General features: G+C 39.5%; 1 protein-coding gene across 1 annotated transcript in view; it reads right to left on the bottom strand.

Moving 5' to 3' along the window:
* The window catches only part of LOC139934785 (scavenger receptor cysteine-rich domain-containing protein DMBT1-like), a 38,152-nt gene that overhangs the window by 8,494 nt on the left and 9,258 nt on the right, over positions 1-20,400 (bottom strand). The window contains exons 9-17 of the mRNA XM_071929190.1: positions 18,454-18,765; positions 16,803-16,921; positions 14,733-15,177; positions 7,409-7,717; positions 6,673-6,843; positions 5,205-5,510; positions 3,803-4,117; positions 1,887-2,204; positions 99-419 (exon numbers count right to left, since the gene is read on the bottom strand). Of these exons, the coding sequence (XP_071785291.1) occupies positions 99-419; positions 1,887-2,204; positions 3,803-4,117; positions 5,205-5,510; positions 6,673-6,843; positions 7,409-7,717; positions 14,733-15,177; positions 16,803-16,921; positions 18,454-18,765 (2,616 nt within the window). The remainder of the gene's footprint in view (positions 1-98; positions 420-1,886; positions 2,205-3,802; positions 4,118-5,204; positions 5,511-6,672; positions 6,844-7,408; positions 7,718-14,732; positions 15,178-16,802; positions 16,922-18,453; positions 18,766-20,400) is intronic.

Below are 20,400 nucleotides of genomic sequence, written 5' to 3'. Positions count from 1 at the left end.
TAATAACAATAACTGAATTCATCCGTTACCGTGTTGACATACACACTTAAATGATGTGTCGCGCCCGAATAATGTTAGACAATATTATAGAAACTTACAAACTCCATTATCATCGCTGCAAATGACACCTGCATCTTCGCCATGGTGGCAGTCACTATTGCCCGATGGACACTCTCTCAGGTTACTTTCTGGACCAGTGCAGGCGACGTTGCCCAGAACTATTTCCCCACTCCCCTGCCCAAAGAAAGCTGAAGATTCGGCCGACGTTGCACCAGAGAAGCCAAGCTGTCTGCACACCACTGTAGCATCATTAATGTCCCAACCGTCATGACACACTGTTCCCCATGCACCGTTTACATACATTTCAATCCGGCCCTCCAAATATCTAGTACCATCCACAAGCCGTACTTCATAACCCCCTGCATAGTAAAACAATTCCACCAGTTTTTTAAATTAAAATTTGCGTGCAGTAAATATTACCTTAAAGGCAGTGGACACTATTGGTAATTGTCAAAGACCAGTCAACTCACTTGTTGTATCTCAACATATGCATTAAATAACAAACCTGTGAGAATTTGAGCTCAATCGGTCATCGAACTTCCGAGATAATAATGAAAGAAAAAATACCCTTGTCACACGAAGTTGTGTGCGTTTAGATTTGATTTCGAGACCTCAAGTTCTAAACTTGAGGTCTCGAAATCAAATTCGTGGAAAATTACTTCTCTCTCGAAAACTATGGCACTTCAGAGGGAGCCATTTCTCACAATGTTTTATACCATCAACCTCTCCCCATTACTGGTCACCAAGAAAGGTTTTATGCTAATAATTATTTTGAGTGATTACCAATAGTGTCCACCGCCTTTAAACTCTCTATTTATGTTTTTTTTTTATATGCAGTATAAAATGCTCAGCTTCCCCCCCCCTTTAATCTGCCGCCCAGTTGTTGGTTAGAGCTTACACTGGTTTAGACCTAGACTGGGCATGCACCTGTCTTTACCCTGGAAGTGTGACGTCAGATCTTCAGGCTAGTCTAGATAATGGCAGGTTCTTGCTATTCCAAATACAGTGATTCCATAAGATACAATGCATGCAGTGACTAAAATGCAGTGACATTACGGACCAATCAATCAAAACACATACGTGTCCACGTGTATACAGTACATGCACATTCATGTTCATGTAATTAAATGTAAAGTTGGTGTTGAATTTGACTGCGTATCTCTACGTGAAATGACCGTCTAGGTGAAAGGTGAATGAACACGCCGGCTTAAAGGAACACGTTGCCTTGGATCGGACGAGTTGGTCAAAACAAAAGCGTTTGTAACCGTTTTTTATAAAATGCATATGGTTGGAAAGATGTTTTAAAAGTAGAACACAATGATCCACACAAGTTTGCCTCGAAATTGCGTGGTTTTCCTTCTACTGTGCGAACTAACATGGTCGGCCATTTATGGGAGTCAAAAATTTGACCCCCATAAATGGCCGACGTGTTAGTCGACGAGGTAAAAGGAAAACCACGCAATTTCGAGGCATGTTTGTGTGGATCATTGTATTCTACTTTTTCAACATCTTTCTACCCATATGCATTTTATAAAAAAACGGTTACAAACGCTTTTCAAAGACCAACTCGTCCGATCCAAGGCAACGTGTTCCTCTGCCGGCATTAGTCACGAACCTGGAAGTGTGACGTCAGATGTTCAGGCTAAGACTTGTCTACCTGCAAGTTGAGTTGTATAGCCATAGTCACATCATTATCCACAACATAAAACATCAAAATCATATTGTACATCTGTTTTGTTGTTGTTTGTTTATAATAATTCTGGTTATACAATACGACTGATCTTCTGATTGTCTTTATCTCGACAAAAAGTGACCTATATACCCACCTGTCGTCGAATTGTTACAAACAACACCAGCATCTTCATTATGGCCACAGTTATGACTTGATGAACGTGAGCATTGGTTGATGTTGGTCTCTATGCCCGTACAAGCGACATCATCCATAACTATGTTTCCACTACCCTGACCGAAATAGGCTGACACTTTGGCTGATGTTGCACTTCCTAAACCAAGTTGTGTACACACCACTGTAGCATCATTGATGCCCCATTGGTCATCACAAACTGTACCCCATGCACCGTTTAGAAACACCTCAACACGGCCTTCTAAGTTGTTGCTTCCTCCGCTTAGCCGCACAGAGTAATCTACGTCAGACAGTAACAGAACTTAGGGAATTATACATGATTTGAGAGAGAAGTGTCAAAAGAATCGCCAGTGCAAAGGACCAGTCTACAGCAGCGGGCTGTGCGAGGTTTAAGGTTCGACTTCTTAAATCTTTATTTTGAAAATTTAGCTCTCAAAATATGAGCTATACCGCGTTAGTCTCGCAGGGCTAGTCTATCGGGCTTTTAACTTTAAAGGCAGTGGACACTATTGGTAATTACTCAAAATAATTATTAGCATAAAGCCTTTCATGGTGACGAGTAATTGGTAGAGGTTGATGGTATAAAACATTGTGAGAAACGGCTCCCTTTGAAGTGCCATAGTTTTCGAGGAAGAAGTAATTTTCCCCAAATTTGATTTCGAGACCTCAGATTTAGAACTTGAGGTCTCGAAATCAACCATCTAAACGCACACAACTTCGTGTGACAAGGGTGTTTTTTCTTTCATTATTATCTCGCAACTTCGATGACCGATTGAGCTCACATTTTCACAGGTTTGTTATTTTATGCATATGTTGAGATACACCAACTGTGAAGGCTATAGTCTTTGACAATTACCAATAGTGTCCACTACCTTTAAGGTTCGACTTCTCAAATCTTTACTTTAAAAATTTAGCTCTGAAAATATGAGCTACCGCGTTAGTCTCGCAGTGCTAGTCTATCGGGCTTTTGTCAAAGGGACAGGAATAGAAAGGATTGAACTTTAAACCATTGCGAACGCTTTCTTTGATCGTATGCACATGTCTGTTTTAGTCATTCTTCAAACCCGTTTAGTGAATCGCCGTAATACACAGAAGTAGTACAAAGATTACAGCACCAATTAAAGGCACCCAACACTTTTGGTAGTTGTCAAAGACTATTCTTCTCACTCGGTGTATCTCAACACACGCAACAAATTACAAACCTGTGAAAATTTGAGCTCAATTGGATCTTCGAAGTTGTCACACGAAGTTGTGTGCATATAATGCTTGATTTCGAGACCTCATAATCTAATTCTGAGATCTCGAAATCAAATTCGTGGAAAATTACTTTCTTTCTCGAAAACTACGTTTACTTCAGAGGACGCCGTTTCTCACAATGTTTTAAAATCAACAGCACTCCATTGCTCGTTACCAAGTATAAAGTTTTCATGCTAATAATTATTTTGAGTAATTACCAACAGTGCCTTTAAAGGAACACGTTGCCTTGGATCGGACGAGTTGGTCTATAAAAAGCATTTTTTTAACCGTTTGTTATAAAATGCATATGGTTAGAAAGATGTTTTAAAAGTAGAATACAATAATTATCCACTCAAATTTGCCTCAAAATTGCGTGGTTTTCCTTTTACTTTACGAACTAACACGGTCGGCCATTTATGGGAGTCAAAAATTTGACTCCCATAAATGGCCGACCGTGGTAGTCGACGAGGTAAAAGGAAAACCGTGCAATTTCGAGGCTTGTTTGTGTGGATCGTTGTATTCTACTTTTAAAACATCTTTCTACTTATATGCATTTTATAACAAACGGTTACAACGATTTTCAAAGACCAACTCGACCGATCCAAGGCAACGTGTTCCTTTAAATACATTAGATAATAGTACCTTGGTCTTCATAACAAGCTACACCAGCATCTTCACTGTGGCGGCAGTTGTTAATTGTCGCAAATGAGCATTGGGCGATGTTACTCTCGAAGCCTGTGCAAGCGACATTATTAATAACTATCTCGCCACTACCCTCACCAAAGTAGGCTGATGTTTTGGCGGATGTTGCACCTAAATAGCCAAGTTGTGTACACACCACTGTAGCATCATTGATGTCCCAGTAGTCATCACACACTGTTCCCCATGCACCGTGTACATACAACTCAACACGGCCTTCTAAGCTAGTTATTCCTCCAACAAGTCGTAGAGACCAATCTAAAAAGCAAGACAAAGGTATAAAGATTAACCTTTTGGATTAAACACAATTGGTCTTTTTTATTTTAATTGTTTACCATTTCATCTTATCAAAGCATGCACAAGAAAGTTAACATTTAATGACATGCACTTTGTAGCTTATAAACAAAATGGCGAACGTGTTTCGTCGACCAAGGGCGTTTAACTTACTGCAAGGATGGTTTTGCACGGGGCGGACACAACTGCATACGTGCAAGTGTGTCCGGGCGGACACAATTGCATTTGTAGCAGCGTCCGGGTGGACACGATTGCATATGCAAAACTGTCTGGCGAACATTATTGCATATGCAATAATGTCCTCCGGATAGTATTGCACAGAGGACATAATTGCACGCGACACCGGTACTTCGAGTCGGTTATAGGCTACGTTCCGTAGCCTTAAGATCTCGAGGGCTTTGCTCAGGATGAGCGTTGTTCCCAAGAGCGCCGTCTTCTGCAACATACCTATAGACGATGTGACCTCTGACGTCACACGAAAACCATAACATGATTGGCGCGCACACCGCAGCCAGCTAGAAAGTGAACGCAATCTTACTATGACTGCGCAACTCAGTGCCCGGCGAAACATGACGTATATAGTGTTTTGTCAACAGAGGGCGGTTTGAATGTAAACATAGGTCACATCGTTTATTGTCCCTAGATTATTCCGTTCCAGTTCTTTCGGAATGGCGCCAAGCGCTAAAACCACCACCGGTGCTTCTTTTACTTCCATCTGCCAAATCTTATCCTAGCCAGGTCTTGGTATTTGGATCTTACCCATCTCCTTCGAAGCTAACCTTATATCTCCCTCGACCGGTCAAAAGGTCAAAGGTTAGTATTTTTCTATTTCTGCCCATGACATCTAGATCATCATTACAATACCCGATTAAACCCGACAAATACACGCTTTTAGGGGGGATTTCGTTGAAATACAAAACACACAATTCAAAAGAGGAAGAACAATAATAATCTTAAAACATCACAAAATTGTTGGTTTTAGACTAATTCGAAACAGATAAAGCCCACAATATAAATTGACGTGTACAGTACTTTAAAAACCAAAACATACCAGTGCAGATTACACCAGCGTCTTCATGATGGCCACAGTTGTGACTTGATGAATGTGAGCATTGGGCGATGGTGGTCTCTGTGCCTGTACAAGCAACATCATCCAAATTGATAGCTCCACTACCCTGACCAAAGTAGGCTGACGATTTGGCTGATACAGCACTTGTGTAGCCAAGTTGTGTACACACCACTGTAGCATCATTGATGCCCCAACTGTCATCACAAACTGTTCCCCATACACCGTTTAGAAACACCTCAACACGGCCTTCTGAGCTGGTGCTTCCTCCAACAAGTCGTACAGACAAACCTGTAAAGCGAGACAAGTGTATACAGATTAATGTATTTGTTTAATAAATAACACAATTGAGTATTTTTATTTTTAATATTTGTCAACATAATTGTTGTTGGTTAGCAAAACTTCTCACTATTATTTTTATTATTTCATCTTATCATAGCATGCAAAAGAAAGATAACATTTGCCGGTAACTCCTCGAGTCGGGCTACGTTCCGTAGCCTTCTCGAGGGCCCTTCTTAGAATCCTCGCTGTTCCCAAAAGCGCCGCATCTGCAACAGCTTTCTCACATAATGATGTTTCCCCTATATGCAATCTAAAATCTTATAGACCGGTTCCGGACCATGGATCTGAGGCGCTAAAGGGGAGATGTTATTTCATGGACAGTTTTTCTACGTAATATGTGGGTTGTTTCAAGAAGTGCTATCTTAACTAGATTAATGCTATTGTTGCCCGGGATACGGTTAATGAATTATATCCAGTCCCTTCTTCACTAGCCTTTAGTCAAGGCGCACGCGGCACACCGGATAGCACGCACATGTCAGCCCCAAAAATGTAACGCACGAAAAAAGACTATCACCAACTCGTTTCGGGGCCTTATGTTTTTCTTTACATTTGCCAACGATTTAGGTGGGAGAAAATGTAATGCATAATGCATTAGCGTGGTGAGTTGCTAGCCAATAAGAAGCCACAATTACTTTTCGTGCGTTACATTTTTGGGGCTGTGCGTGCTATCCGGTGTGCCGCGTGCGCCTTGACTAAAGGCTACTTCTTTACAACATCATTCTCGGTGACCGTTGTCGGCTGGTGTCTATATACATTTATCACGGTGTGGCCATCTTGATTTTACACCATTCATACTCATCGTAACCAAACTGAGGCTGGACGAAATAATAGTTTGGTGCCATGTTTGCGCAATGAATGTTGACATTCGTTACTGTTATTGGAAACAGGGAACATGACCAAGATGGAGACAGCGTGATAAAGGTCTATATACCACTCGTCGTCTCAAAAATGGCTACAGATCTTCCAGAGAATTTATGGCGCTGCCTTAAAATGTAGATAATTGTACTTAGTCTTCGCTAGCTGTGGACAACCGGAGACAATGTGGTCTACGGTTTCTTGATATTGTCCACAGATCCTACATTGTGTGTTCATTCCATCTTTGATGATGCGCTCGCGGAATGATCTGGAGGCGAGACTCTGGTCTTTGGCGGCAATGATACAAGGCCCTCCGTCTCTGCTTTCAACCCAGTGTTTCTGAGCCACTGTTGTGGTGTGTCTTTGGTTGGTCTACATCGGTTTCTTTCGTCCTTTTCGGACACTTCCAGTTGATTCTTGTCTTTTACTATTGGTTTATTACAAAACATTCAGAACACACCATTTAGTTTTTTTTTCTGCGGACAAGTTTCATTCAAAAGAAGAAAAAAAAAAATCTACGGAGAAAACCACCACCGTTGTGCCAATTAAAAATACCTAAACAAACATTTTAAGTTGACATGTACTACTTTAAAGGAACACGTTGCCTTGGATCGGTCGAGTTGGTCTTTGAAAAGCGTTTGTAACCGTTTTTTATAAAATGCATATGGGTAGAAAGATGTTGTAACAGTAGAATACAATGATCCACACAAACAGGCCTCGAAATTGCGTGGTTTTCCTTTTACCTCGTCGACTTACACGGTCGGCCATTTATGGGAGTCAAATTTTTGACTCCCATAAATGGCCGACCGTATTAGTTCGCACAGTAAAAGGAAAACCACGCAATTTCGAGGCAAACTTGTGCGGATCATTGTATTCTACTTTTAAAACATCTTTCCAACCATATGCATTTTATAACAAAAGGTTACAAACGCTTTTTATAGACCAACTCGTCCGATCCAAGGCAACGTGTTCCTTTAACAAATAAAACCTACCACTGCAGATTACACCAGCATCTTCATGATGGCCACAGTTATGACTTGATGAATGTGAGCATTGGGCGATGTTGGTCTCTGTGCCCGTACAAGCGACATCATCCATAACTATGTTTCCACTACCCTGACCGAAATGGGCTGACATTTTGGCTGACGTTGCACTTCCTAAATCAAGTTGTGTACACACCACTGTAGCATCATTGATGCCCCATTGGCCATCGCAAACTGTTCCCCATGAACCGTTTACATACACCTCAACACGGCCTTCAGAGCTATAGCTTCCTCCAACAAGTCGCACAGAATACATATCTAAAACGCAAAACAAAAGTCTTAAGATAAGTAAGTGTTTTAGGAACACGAACAATGTGTCTAATTGTTTGATGAACATGTGTTTGTATCAGGACCTGCATAATGCTGAAACCAAACAAATATTTCAGACTTCGTTGGAGTTTGCAGTTTTGGCCTTGGCATCAAGTCGTGAGCTTTTGTGTCACGAATGACGTCAAAACTTACGACTTGGGAGGTACCCAAGTCGTGAATTTCGTCGATTATTAGGCTAGATATTTTTTGGTCATGCACTTTTTGCGTCAGTATTCACTTCTTGGTTGGGGCACAAGCTAAAAATGTTGTCATGTTGATATGTTGATATGTTGTCATGTTGATGTGTTCGATGTTCCTTCACGGCCATCAAAAGTTAAACTTGTGCCATGACTTAATTAAAGACACTGGACACTATTGGTAACTGTTTAAGACCAGTCTTCCCACTTGGTGTATCTCAACATATGCATAAAATAACTAACCTGTGAAAATGTGAGCTCAATCGGTCATCGAAGTTGCGAGAGAGTAATGAAAGAAAAAACACCATTGTCACACGAAGTTGCGTGCTTTCAGATGCTTGGTTTCGAGACGCAAATTCGTGGAAAATTACTATTTTTCTCGAAGAATACGCTACTTCCAGAGGAAGCCGTTTCTCACAATGTATTATACCATCAACATCTCCCCATAACTAGTTATGTTACCAATTAAGGTTTTACGCTAATAATTATTTTGAGTAGAGTGTCCACTGCCTTTAAAGGAGTTTTAATATTGCGGCAAACCTTAAACTGAACAAGTTGTTTCAGCTTGCTTCTTGTTGTTGCCTTCATGTTAGTAGTTATTCTTGGGTCTTCGACTGCTGAGCTGTAGCTGGCTTAAGTAAATTCTACTTTCTAAGATTACGAACTTGAAGTGAAAAATGAGGAATCCAGTGAAAAGTATGATTTACCCTGTCCAAGTGTCTGTTCAACATGTTGAATGCTTATTATAATGATGCAGTTGATGATTGCTGCGGATAAACTCAATGATGGTAGGATCCTCATGATGGAGGGGTCAACTTGGGGTCAAGTGATACTGAACTATAGCGTCAGTTCTCCATCCACCACATTACAAAGACTCATCAACTCCCATCCTGATAAGATAACAAGAACTTTTTAGAATAATTATTTACCATTAATAGTCATTATTCTTTAGAAACCAGTCCAAGCATACTATCGTTTAGCCCTCCAGAGGAAGAGTCCTAAACTATAGGGCTAACTCAATGTCGTTGTCATGTTTCGTTTTTAAAACGAAAAATTGCACAAATCAAGAAATTAAGGTTCAAAACTAGACGACAACGACGTATTCTAGTCAAGTCATTGTGAAATCAGCGGCTATAGCTCGGATGACTCGAACCCACAACCTTGTAATTGCAAGACATGCAGTCTTACCACTTCTGATTTGTTTTTTCTATACAAATTACATTTTCGGCAGGTTGGAGGACTTTTCGTCTACACTGCCGTGGAAGGTGACCGTGGAGGCAGGGTCCAACCTGGGCTGGGCTAATTGTTTACTTAATATAGGTTTTAAATAAACTATCAAAATGTACATGGTACTCCTCCACGGCTAGGCCCTGGGGTATCGTTTTTAGCCCTATAGGATGTCGGTCTCGGTTGAATACTGCGCTGTAAAGTAGTCCAAACCTGGGATAGAGTAGGCCTATGTCATGTTTAGGTTATAGGCCTATATGCCAGTACATAGGCTAGGCCTTACCATTCATTGCACTAGACGCAATGAAGGAGTAAGCTACTGCAAGATTATTAGGGTAGGATACAAAGTGTTCCAATTATATAAAACTTTCACTTACCGTGTGACGTATCTTTCCTCGAATTCCTGTGACTTCCTTCTTCCCCACTTGCCGTAAATGCTTAATAATACACAACTAAAAACATTTGTTTTATATATATTAATGCTGAAAGTATCTGCTGATTCTAAAAATTGTAAAAGATTGCGGCGGCCTGTCTACAACCAAGCCGATCCTGTGAAAACTGTACCGGTACCATAGAGCTATATATCTACATAAACAGGCAACGCCGGTGGTACGCCATACGCAAGCATCAGAAACACGACGCATAAAACGCATTACGCACGCGTGTATCGCGTGAACAAACCATAGATATAGAATAGAACAACTTAATTCTATATCTATGGAACAAACTCGCGCACTCCATAGATAAAATATTATATTCTATATCTATGGCGCACTCACTAACGGGTTCCAATGTTCCAAGACGCACGAGGCTTGCGTCCTACAGTAATATCTCAAAGGATGTTTTCTACCATTATCATCGATATCATCGATCATTCACCGTGTAAATTTTATGTAAATCTGTGATCTTCACAGTTTTTGTTTCTTACCAAATCTGTAACGTTCCTAACGATTGCGAAAGACTATCACCGATTGCTAAAGTTGATCACGAATGGCGAAAGAACATCACCGATCTTGAATAAGCAGACACCGATTGCTAAAGTTGACCACCGATTGCAACTTGGACCATCAACCACCGATTGCAACTTGGACCATCAACGATCGTGTATATGCATCACCGATTGCTAAAGTTGATCACCGATGACCTAAGACCATCACCGATGACAAATTTAATCACCGGTTGCAAAAGACTATCACCGATTATTAAGTGCCTCTTTGGCATTCCATATAATATAAAGTTACTTCAAAACAAAAAATGCAATAACATGCAACCTATATGCAGATCAATTTTTATCTGTCCCATGACATAGTTGTATTTCATAACTAGACCCAATAACTGGGGCTGTGTACTCATTTTTTAAAATTTTTATATTTTTGTACTAATCCTAGTACAAAAAATGCAAATGGCAACATTAAAAAAAAAAAAAAACCAAACAAAATAATAGCTTCAAAGACAACCCCATCTAAGCTTGAATCATGAAAAAATAATAATAGCAAATCCTGTTTTTTAATTATTTAAATAAAACCCACACTTTTTACAAACGGGTCGTGCCTTGACATTTGGAGAGTTTTACGTGAATAAAATAAAACTATACACCCTTTTCGAATTTAACAAGAACACCACAAACACAATATAACGACAAGTTTGAATGTTAGATGCTCACTTCAACAAATGTTATCTTTTATTAAGGACAAATTAGTATTTAATACCAATTTTGGGTTCAAAACCACCTTAACTATCTATCATACTACCGTTGTAACAGCAATACATACTTGTGTAAAAACAATGAAAGACCCTGTGTAAATAACAAACCAACCGTTAACTTCTTCCTTTAAAGTCCTGCTTCAGAAAATTTGAAGATTACAGCACTGTGGCTGGGCGCACGCGTGAAACCATGGGACCGTAAGCCAATCAGATGCAAAATATACATGGAGCAAGTGAAAAGAAAAAAGAAAAGAAAAAAAAAACTTTACGAAAGAAGCTGATATGTTTGTCTGAATATATTAATTGGTTGAAAAGGTTAGATTAAAAAAGTCTACTTCTATATTAACAGTTTTTTTCCTGGATCCTTCCCTTCCCCATCTTTTTTTCTATGAATGGATATGTGATTATTTGTACTTGTTTTATGCCTCTGAAGAAGGTCCGGTTTGGATCGAAAGCTAAGGCCATATTCCCTACGTATTATACATTAACCGCAAGTATATAGGGGTAACTATAAATATATAATGAGTAGGGTAGATGGCCTTAGCTTTCGATCCGAACCGGACCTTCTTCAGAGGCATAAAACAAGTACAAACAAATACATATCCATTAAAAGAAAAAAAGGGAAAGGGATTAAGAGAAGGATCCAGAAAGAAGCGAGAAAGTTATAGCAAATCAAACTTTCTATTTCAGAAACAATTGGTAGCTATGGACCAATAAGAGTAAAGTGGTGAGGACAAAGGATGTTAAGTATGAAAGGATGGATTAATGGACCATAATGGTAAAAGCATTGTTCGATAACAATGCAGGGAAACATGAAAGGGTAGGATTAGAGAACAAGTTGCATCATGGTGCAACTTACAAAATAGATACTAACATAAATGAATAGTAAAGAGTATAGTACGTAAAAATGGAGTACTGGTGAAACTTATTTTGAACTACAATTATAGTGAAAATAGATTGAGTTAAAATTACCTAAACTATCAGCATTATACATCAAAATATTAATATACTTGTGTTAACACAATGAAGACCCCGTGTAAATAACTGTAAACTCTATAAAATAAGCTAGTATGTGTATCTATTAATACAGTCTGAATATATATTTGGTTGAAAAGGTTAGATTTTAAAAATATACTTTTATACTAAGCATAAAACAGTACCTATAAATATAGATATGAATAGTAAATATTATAGTTACGTGAAAATGGAGTACTGATGAAACTTATGTAAAACGACACATATAGTGAAAACTATCATGCTACCATTGTGACAGCATGTACATTAAAAAAAATTACATCATTGTGTAAAAACAATGAAAGACTTTATTTACAAATTAGACATCTATATTTTTGAAATAATACACTTTAAAAATTATGGGGAAGAAAACTCATGTAAAAATAATATTGTTACAAAAATATTTTTTCTTAAATAATAATAATAATACAAAAACTTGTATAGCGCCCTAATCATGTGTAAACATGCTCTAGGGCGCTGAACATGGAAAATTAGACAAACTAAAACATAAGAAAATACTGAGTTATAACAACGGGAGTAAACATTCTTAGAAACATTCAAAAACAAACTTAATCAATAGAAATCCTAAAGTATTAAAAAAGCAAAAAAAAAACTTCGAGGCTTGAAACCGAAAACCTTGCATGAAAACAAAACCTTTTAGTTAAAAAGCATGTACAGCGTACATTGTACTTGCATCCATCAAGCAAACCTTATCAGTTTGTAAAATTACACAAACACATTACTGCGGTTATAATATGGTCAACACAAGCTGCATACATTGAGTTGCAAAACACACTTAATTAAAAAAGATCCTCTATTTTTTCCAAATCAAACGGAAGGGCTTGCTACCACCCCGGAACAATCTCTAAAAATTTACATCATTTGGCATTAATAGCAAAGAATACAATTTGTTTTTACCTTTATTTCGATGCACTGTACACTTTTTACTTTCCCAAAGTTCTGTGAACAAACAATCTACTCATGGCCATTGCATTGCTAGAGCGGGGCCCAACTTCATGGCTCTGCTTACCACCGAATTCTGCACTTACGATCACGATTCCCCGCTATGCGCTGAATTTCTGCGCTAGCCTTGTAAGCGCAGAATGCTTAGTAACGTGGAGTACGGACGCGCAGAAGCCAAAATTTGCCGCTAACTTGTGAAATACGCTTGCCGTAAGCACAGAACTCCCTGCTTCCGTAAGCGCCTATTATGTGTTTACGGTAAGCAGAGCCATGAAATTGGGCCCAGACGTCTTTCCGCTATACCACAGAGAAGCATCAGGTACATCATTGATTTAATTCATGAAGATGTAAACTTTTGCATCGGGGATAAAGAATGTCATTTGTTCTTTATAACCTCTTACTGGTGTGTATCGAATCCCACTCAAGTAATATGCCTGTGATTTTTGTTCCCACAGAAATCGAGGTACCGAGTACATGTATACAGTGCTTACACATATCGGTGTAAGTTGAGAAACCCCAAATTACATTAGAAATTAAGATTGATTGATAAACACTTCAGACAAATCTTAGCTCTTTGTGCAATAAAGACCCTGCTTTGCTTAATTTACACAGTACAGAATCGAAATCCATAATGTTAATAGATTCCCTTTACAGTTTAAAATCCATAGAGTGAATCGATTCCCATATAATATGCTCAGTTCCCGTTATAGTCTAGCTCTGTGTTGATATGTCAATGCGTCAAAAGGTAATGTTGTCATGCTTTATTGTCTAATGCTAGAATAGTTGACAACGGTCCCACTGTAAAAATATTTTTTAATATAAAACACACAATACATGAACCCTTGTCGTTTAATTTGTGGGATGTCTTAGTTTATCTTGCTACATATATTAACTGCAGCATTTCTTGGAATGGTTGGCAAAGTGGTCAGTTCAGTTTTAAATTACTTATGGCATGATAGCCCAATATTCACAAAAAGACATGTTTTTTGTTTTCGTTGATTTTTTTCTTGAAGAATTTTGACAAATGATGCTCTCTTTGAACATGAAAAAAACACCAAAACATACAAAAACAATTGCATAATGCCATGGACAATCAAGCAAGATGATACGTATGGAAGCGAGATAATGTTCAAATCCAGACAACAATTCAATTATTGTTTTAAATTAACTAGTACTTATCATCGGCGTGATTTTGGTGAACTTAAAATTGTATCTATAACTTTCTTGAATCTATACAAATAGCTATTCAAAATAAAAATCTAAATGTTCATGTCAAATCGTCCAAAATAGGACCTAGAGTCTTAAAAATTTACTTATTCACACATTATTTTTCCATTATGTAAAATGCAACATGACATTTGTCTTTCCCCAGTAAACACTCAAGGCATAGATCATTGTCAATGATTTGTGGACGTGTCCTACGTTATCATGCCATGATTCACTGGCCCAATGCAGGACCCCTTGCAAATTTATTATAGGACTGTTATATTATACAAATATTCAATGCATGTGAGTGCAATGTCACAGAATGTAATCAAAGGGTGAAATCTGGGCTATTCTGTGACAAAGCACTACAGAAAGAATTAAATATTTGTCTTACATAACAAATACATAGATCCTTATAATTTGAATTTTTGTTCACAATCAACACAAAACTGACATAGATATTCCCCAACCACCCAACTGGAAAATTAAAAAAAATTCTTCTAAAAAATTTGAATGACTCCATGAAGACAATAACCTCTTTCGTCAAAGACACGACCTCGTCAAGATAACTGATTTGGTCCATGAAAGAACCATGTGGCACAGATGGCGAAGGATTTGTTGGCGTTTTTATTTTGTCCCCTGCTCTTGGTTTTAGAGGCGCTCAGGTGTTTCCACTGGTAACGGGTAAGGTGTCTCATTGGGAGCTGGGTACAAAGATGTGGTGGTGTCACCCGGTGGTGGTGGGTAGGGTGCCGCTGCCTGACTAGGTGTTAGGTAGTGCTGGGGTACCGCACCATAGGGTTGGGCAGTACCCTGACTAGGTGGTGGATTATACACAGCACCTTGGCCACCTGGGTTTATGGCACCAACTGTAAACATACCATTGGATTGGACCTTTGGGTAATTGTTAGGCATTGCAATGACATCACCGTAGGATGGAGGGGGTGCCGCCCCTTGGGGTGTTGGGTTAAAGGTCACAGTCGGTTGGGATGGATTGTAGTACACTGACGTAGAATCGACGTAGGCTATGTTAGTCACACCGGACCTTGCATGAACTGTGACCGACTGGTTCTGCGTTTGTACTGAATTGCCTCGTGCCTGTGAAAAACAACAAAATACAGAAGAATTCATAGTACGACATGTTAAATTTGTATCTGTGCTAAAGAATATTATTTTGTTTTACTCGTACACCGATGTGTGTAAAGCACTGCAGACACAATGCATTCCAGAGTCCTGGGGTGGATTTCACAAAGGTAGTCCTAACTTAGGACTAGTCCTAAGCAATGCTAAGAGACAGGACCAGTCCTAAGTTAGGACCAGTAACTCATTTTAACTTAGGACTGGTCCTATCTCTTAGCATTGCCTAGGACTAGTCCTAAGTTAGGACTACCTTTGTGAAATCCACCCCAGGAAAACTGAAACTCCATACGAGATCACTTGCGTGAGATTCAAACTCACGACCTTTGACATTCTAGAGAAGATAATGTCTTACCACTAGCCCGTTGAGATTACCCGGTTAGAATCCAATGAGTAAAACCAGAAATTAAACAGAAGTATTTGTTTTGGTGTTTTAAAGGCAGTGGACACTATTGGTAATTACTCAAAATAATTATTAGCGTAAAACCTTTCTTTGTGACGAGTAATGGGGAGAGGTTGATGGTATAAAACATTGTGAGAAATAGCTCCCTCTGAAGTAATGTAGTTTTTGAGAAAGAAGTAATTTTCCATGAATTTGATTTCGAGACCTCAAGTTTAGAACTTGAGGTCTCGAAATCAACTATCTTAACGCACACAACTTCGTGTGACAAGGGTATTTTTTCTTTCATTATTATCTCATAAGTTCGATGACCGATTGAGCTCAAATTTTCACAGGTTTGTTATTCTATGCATATGTTGAGATACACCAACTGTGAAGACTAGTCTTTGACAATTACCAATAGTGTCCACTGCCTTTAGACCACTATCTACAGTAGGTATCTTTGGGTACACCATGAAAAAGCTGGTAGATCACTTTGTGTGGCCCCCGCAAGTTTGCACACAACTTTCCAAACATCTAAAAAAAAAAAATCACAAAAAAAGCTCAACAATATCACACAGGGAACAAATTGGTTGACTCGCGCGCCGCTGTTTTCAATGCAGCCAATTTAAATGCCGGAGAGTCAGGAGTCAAAAGTCCATTTGCTGAAAGTCAGAGATTTAAATAAGTCTCAAAGGAACACATTGCCTTGGATCGGACGAGTTGGTCTTTGAAAAGCTGTCTGTAACCGTTTGTTGTAAAATGCACATGGTTAGAAAGATGTTGTAAAAGTAGAATATATGATCTACACAAATATGCCTCAAAAGTGCGTGGTTTTCTTTTTACTTTGTCCACTAACATGGTCTTCCATTTATGGGAGTCAAAATTTTGACTCCCATAAATGACCGGCCGTGATAGTTGGCGACGTAATAGGGAAACCGTGCAATTTTGAGCGATACTTGTGTGGATCATTATATTCTACTTTTAAAACATCTTTCTAACCTTATACATTTCATAACAAACGGTTTCAAACGCTTTTTATAGACCAACTCGTCCGATCCAAGGCAACGTGTTCCTTTAACTGACAACAAAAGACGCTTTTTCACAGCCGGAATTCCCACAAAAAGCAGCATATTTTTCATCCATGGTAATGTCCTAATTACTGGGTTTGTGGGTGCTAGCTGGACCGTAACTTTGACAAGCTTACCTGGGTTGCGGTTTTTTGTGAACAGCAGGCACAGACAACTGCGACGAGAACAACTACGCCAAATATACCTCCAACAACGATACCTGCTATAGCTCCACCAGATAATCCGTAATAGTATGCTGATGAAATATAAAAGTGATTTTGGGGGTTGAACAAAGAATTTACTAGAGTGGGATTCGAACCAACAACCTCCGGATTAACGTGCCGTCACTCTACCAACTGAGCTATCTAGCCCTATATTGGCGGTGTCCCTATTTTGTCAATATCTGGAAATATCTGGATATTGACACAATAGGGACACTGCCAACATAGGGCTAGATAGCTCAGTTGGTAGAGCGCCGGCACGTTAATCCGGGGGTCGTTGGTTCGAATCCCACTCTAGTCAATTCTTTGTTTAATCCCAAAAATAATTTACAAATTTACCCAGTCAGTTTCCATTGTGGTTTATCTTGAAATATAAAAGTACTACAAGTTAAAGGCGCGGGACACTATTGGTCATTACTCCAAATAATTGTTAGCATAAATACTTACTTGGTAACAAGCAATGGAGAGCTGTTGATAGTATAAATTAATGTGAGAAACAGCTCCCTCTGAAGTAAGGTAGTTTTCAAGAAAGAAGTAATTGCCCGCGAATTTGATTAAAAAACCTCAGAATTAAATTTTGATGTCTCGAAACCAAGCATATGAAAGCACACAAATTCGTGTGAGAAGAGAGTTTTTTGTTTTACATCATTATCTGGCAAATTCGACAACCAATAAAGCTCAAGAGGTTTATTATTTTATGTGCATGTTGAGATACACAAAGTGAGAAGACTGGTCTTTGGCAATTACCAATAGTGTCCAGTGTCTTTAAGCAGTTGCTAGTTGTATTGAGCTCTTGTTTTATTTCAGTAGAACTTGAGATAAAGTAATTGCACAGAAGCCAGGAATGGGGCATTTCCCCAGCACTTGCAAATAAATGTCAAGCAATTGTAAATGCGTTTCACGTTACAGTCGTCTCAGGTTGACTGCGACATTAGGCCTTTTTACACTATTGATCTTCGATCCGTGTCGAACCCTATCTGGAAAGGGTCCGTGTTGGTTCGGTAAAATTTCAACACAGATACAAACAGTTTCGCTTTCACACTAGCTCTGTAGGAAATCGGCTTTTTGGTTACACGTGTAACTTTCAATCCGTATATTGTGCAACCGTTTCACACTGCAAAATCGTACACGGATCGAAGCAGGACGCAGCTACGCAGCGCCTTTCGTACGCGGTTTTTCGTATGCGCTGGACAATAGTGTGCGCGGATGGCGCCACGCACACTCAACACGGATCGAAAATTAACCCGGAGGTGTTCACACTACGACTTTCGATCCGTGTAGAGATTTATCAAGCCAGGCAGGGTTGGTTTCGACACGGATAATAAACCATATCCGGATCGACACCGTGTTGAAAAGTTGTAAGTGTGAAACAGTATCCGTGTCCAACACAGAGATTTTTTGGAGTGTAAAAAGGCCGATATATTGTACAGGGACCCTTCAAATAGATATTTAGATTTTGAAGTAGACATGTCCTTTGCAAGTGAAAAGGGCCTTGCCCTCTCAAAGATGAAAGGCTTGCAGTTGGTGGTGAGATGATTTAAAAAAACTAGACAAGATAAAAACTTACGATCGTCATCAACGCAGATGACACCAGCATCTTCGCTATGAACACAGCCAACACTGCCTGATGCACACCGTCCAATGTTACTCTCTGAGCCAGTGCAGGCGACATTGCTCAGAACTATTTCCCCGCCCCCCGCCCCAAAGTAGGCTGAAGATTTGGCTGATGTTGCACCAGAGAAGCCAAGTTGTCTGCATACCACTCTAGCATCATTGATGCCCCAACCGTCATCACACACTGTTCCCCATCCACTGTTTGCATACACCTCAACACGTCCTTCTGAGCTATAGCTTCCACCAACAAGACGTACATCATAATCTGTATAAAAAGATGTCATGAGAGAATTGTTATTCACATTTGTGTGCGTATGCGTACCTACGTATATATAGGATTTGAGGCATTAATAATAATATTGAGTTTTTATATAGCGCTTTTTCACTCCCTACGAGTGTCTCAAAGCGCTTCAAGATATTACCCCTGGTCACTGGGCCTTAATTCACTCCTTAAACCATCTCAGCTCCCTGGGGAGTATACAGGCTCGTGCAACAAATGCGCTACTCGGCTAAATCAATCACAAGGACCTGCATCTCTGCCCTCACAGGTACCCATTTACCCCTGGGTGGAGAGAAGCAATGATAGTGCTTGAATTCGGAGATCTTAACCGCTCAGCCACGACACCCCACACGCATTGCATGGTGAGGTATCACTATATATTTGGTTGGGTAACAACATGTGTGTATCTACACATGTACATGCCAGGTAGAGAAATGTCTTTCTTAATTCTACTAACGCGGAGTAGATTTATCGAATGTTGTGGAGACTTCTCAGTTCTGAAAAGCGCGAGGATGCTTTAAATAGTATTTTTATCACTTCCGGGGGAATACACTATTCGCCCTGCACAAATTAATTCTGTCACTTTTGTTCCTTTAAAAGTCTTATTGTCCGTGATGGATTAGATGTCTGTGGTGGTGGTAATGTGTTCCAATCTTTAATAACTGTTTTGGGTATGAATGAATATACTCCCTGAAGCGATTGAAAGGGCCCTCACGGGGTAAAAAATATGGCCCATTCTAGGAAAGTTTTGTTCACCTTCTCACACTTGAATCGCTAACTCTCGGAGAAACCTTTCCCTCGGGAACGATACAGTCTGCGTGTTCATTCTCCCTAAAAAAATTCCACCAAGCGTGAAGTGAACGGAGGGTGGCCAAAATTCCTTCTGAATTTCTTGTGTGTTTTGATTCCCTGGGATGTGGCTAGGTCATGTTACAAGGCGATTACTAGCGGGAAAGTGCAAGGATGGTCAAATGTGTTCTGAGAGGAAAGGACAGATATTCACAACTACATGTACTCTGGGACAGGATTCTGGGCTCACACCTTTGTGATGTTATAACTTCATTTGTGTTGTGATAATACTTACATCCTGTACATAGGACTGGTACGAGTCTTCACTCATGTTTTATTCATATGTTAGTAAGCCCAGTTTATGTCACACAACCAGTTCTATGTAAGTCAACCTCGCTACCATGGGCAGTGCGCCGTATCACCCGCTAGCTATGCGTATGTCTCTAACCCCTGGGAAGGAAACTCCGATCTGTGTCTTTGATTGCATCATATAATGCGCAAAATATGAAACGCCATGCGTCTTCAAAAAGCTCTTCAATGCTCAAACGCGTGCGTATGAAGATGTATTATGTTTCAGTGCAATTACCTTTTCATATTGTATAATTATATTTTTATCGTTGGCAGGGGTCTGGTTTTACACATCTTTTGATGACAGGCTTTATACTTTTGTTTCAACCTTGACAGCCCCTGTACAACTTGTAACTATTGTGTGTGTCTAAAGATTTAAAATAAAAAAAATGAAATCAAAGTACGTATTTGCTTTTTCTGTCACACAACCCTGACCGCCAAGTTTACATACACGGTATGTTTTCTACAACTTTCCACACAGCG

The sequence above is a fragment of the Asterias amurensis genome, chromosome 3 (genome assembly GCF_032118995.1).
Source record: "Asterias amurensis chromosome 3, ASM3211899v1".
In the NCBI taxonomy this organism is placed as follows: domain Eukaryota; kingdom Metazoa; phylum Echinodermata; class Asteroidea; order Forcipulatida; family Asteriidae; genus Asterias; species Asterias amurensis.
The sequence above is the reverse complement of the archived record's forward strand: the minus strand, read 5'-3'. Positions and strand labels throughout refer to the sequence as shown.